General features: G+C 40.1%; 1 protein-coding gene across 1 annotated transcript in view; it reads right to left on the reverse strand.

Moving 5' to 3' along the window:
* LOC107587149 (YY1-associated factor 2-like) overlaps positions 1 to 863 on the reverse strand; it is a 19,128-nt gene extending 18,265 nt beyond the window's left edge. The window contains exons 1-2 of the mRNA XM_016274813.1: positions 743 to 863; positions 303 to 434 (exon numbers count right to left, since the gene is read on the reverse strand). Of these exons, the coding sequence (XP_016130299.1) occupies positions 303 to 434; positions 743 to 768 (158 nt within the window). The 5' untranslated portion in view covers positions 769 to 863. The remainder of the gene's footprint in view (positions 1 to 302; positions 435 to 742) is intronic.
* Between the last annotated feature and the right edge of the window lie 1,464 nt (positions 864 to 2,327).

A 2,327-nucleotide genomic window follows, 5' to 3' on the forward strand; every position in this document is an offset into this window, starting at 1 on the left:
TGCCTGGCTAATGTACTATAATTACAAAATGAATTGAATTAAACCCCAATTACTTCTGAAATATTCCACATTAATCAGGATATAATGGGTGTTTTACAAACAGAGCTGTTCAGTAACGTGACACTGACTGCGCACATTTGTCCCTGAGGTTATAAACATTGTATTAACTGTGTAATTATTCATACACACAAGACAAATGGCTGTCTCAAAACCTAACGATAGACAGCGTTCAGGGGTATCGAATGAAGCCCAAATAGGCTGTAGGTAGGCAGCTCGCTAGATGTGAAGCAGCAGACACTCACCGCGTTGACGTTCCCTTCCTGACATCGCACATCATGCATTTGAACGCTTCGGCGCTGTTCTTGAACGTGCACATGCTGCAGTCCCAGTAGCCGCCGCCGTCGTCTGAGGAGGGCTTCGCTTGGCGTTTCGGCCTTCAAAAAGCAAAACAAACAGAGAGAACATCACATCTCGGACTGTAGAAATCTCCGACACACATATCTGATCCTATCCATACAAAGAGTCAGCCGGACGCCTGCGCAAGCGACGCGGGTTTTTTTTGGTTTTTTTTTTAACGAAATGACACTTTAGGTTGATCAAAACAGCCAGTCCGCCATGGTGGCCACTCTGTTGCGTCTTTCTCATTCAGGCGCGCGCTGCCTACTGGTCTGTTTCAAGCCTTGAGACGGTCTCGAATTTCTTGAAGCCACGGCTGTGGGAGTTTCTTTCTGTTTGCTTTTACCTCGTCGGACTCCTCTTGTCTCCCATGCTGCAGAAACTTTGTGCGAAGCGTCGCAGGCACAGCCGCCTCTCGCGCTCTGTCCTCTCTCGAGCGGCTCCCTCCCAGCTGTCGTAGAAACGCCAGCGCAGCGGTGGTCACGTGACCGGGCTCCACCAATCCGGCGCCGAGTTATATTCTCAAAAAGTAGGGTCCGTGTGGGTTATATAAAAGAGCTGTGCTCCTGCTTCACCCCGACCCCAAACCAACAGAGCGAGAGAGAGTGAGGCAACTAACTGCTCTACTCTAAATTAAAGACATCCGTTCATGGCACTTTCCACAAATAGGGTACAACATGCCTTTACGACGATTTTACCATGGTTTTGCCACAAATAAAGCCAAAAAAACATGGTTACTGACTATAGTTAAACTGTGGAGACTACAAATTTGCCATCGTTTTGCTACACTAATCATAGTTTAAACATGATCATATTTATAGTAAAACTGTGGTCATACAAATGGCAATCAATACGCCCAAAAAAACATGGTTACACTATAGTAAAACCATGGTTTTTGTAAGGGTAGTGCCTAAACTCTACAAAGTTGTTTTTCTGTTTCAGCAAGTGGTCTGTGACAACTTTTTATATGAGCGGTTTTGTTTTCTATTTATTTTCCGTAATGTTACCAAACTTTGGGTCTAAATGCAGCTTAAAAGCTTGATTTGTGTGATGGTTTTGTTAGCTATTTTCTAACAACAAACATCAAAATTAAAATAAACTAACAATACAAAACAAAGAGACAAACAGAATGGTTAACAGGGTTGCAATTTCAGCCAACATTAAGCGGTTACACAACTGGGACCAAATATTGTTGTTGGAAATATTTCCCATTTTTCTACTTCCAGAAGAATATTTGCTCGATTTTTTTGTTATAACCACGTATAACAGAGCTGAATTGTTGAGATTGACTGATGCACTCAGGTTTTAGATTACAGTTCAACAGATCAACCGTTAAACCATCAGATATCAGTCAAGAACAAGATCTTTGACTTGGGACAGGCCAAAATCTTATTTTACCCATTTGAATTTGTATCGTAGAAATGTGCATACATTTCACACATACATTTGCTAATGATATGAAGCAAAACATTTTATTTCAAATATGCTGTATTTTTTGAGGTCTTTCTCACTGAGAATGCAAACACTTGTATATTGAACTTTCATAACTTTTGACTTTGTATCGGTGGGTGAAAAAAATGAGAGCCGAGGACAAAGGTGACGGGAAGTTATTTTAAAACAGTTTATTTCCCATGCTTCCTGGAACAATAACAAGAATGTAATTGTGAAATACACAAAACTACACTTTATTTACAAGATAAAAAAAAACAAAAAAAACATTTACAGAACTTTTCTGCAGGATCTTTAAATCCCAAAACTACATACCCAATATTTGGAGGTGTAATTATCTGAATGAGGAGCATACAATGACAACACACATCTCAGATGAAGGTAAGAAGAGTTTTTTTTTTCTTTCTGACTTTCTGCAACATAGTTTGACAAAATTAGAAATTCAGATCAATATGTGACCTTCTTAATAGGTAAGAGTGGTT

This window comes from Sinocyclocheilus grahami, unplaced genomic scaffold, assembly GCF_001515645.1.
Source record: "Sinocyclocheilus grahami isolate Dianchi unplaced genomic scaffold, SAMN03320097.WGS_v1.1 scaffold90.1, whole genome shotgun sequence".
Classification (NCBI taxonomy): Eukaryota; Metazoa; Chordata; class Actinopteri; order Cypriniformes; family Cyprinidae; genus Sinocyclocheilus; species Sinocyclocheilus grahami.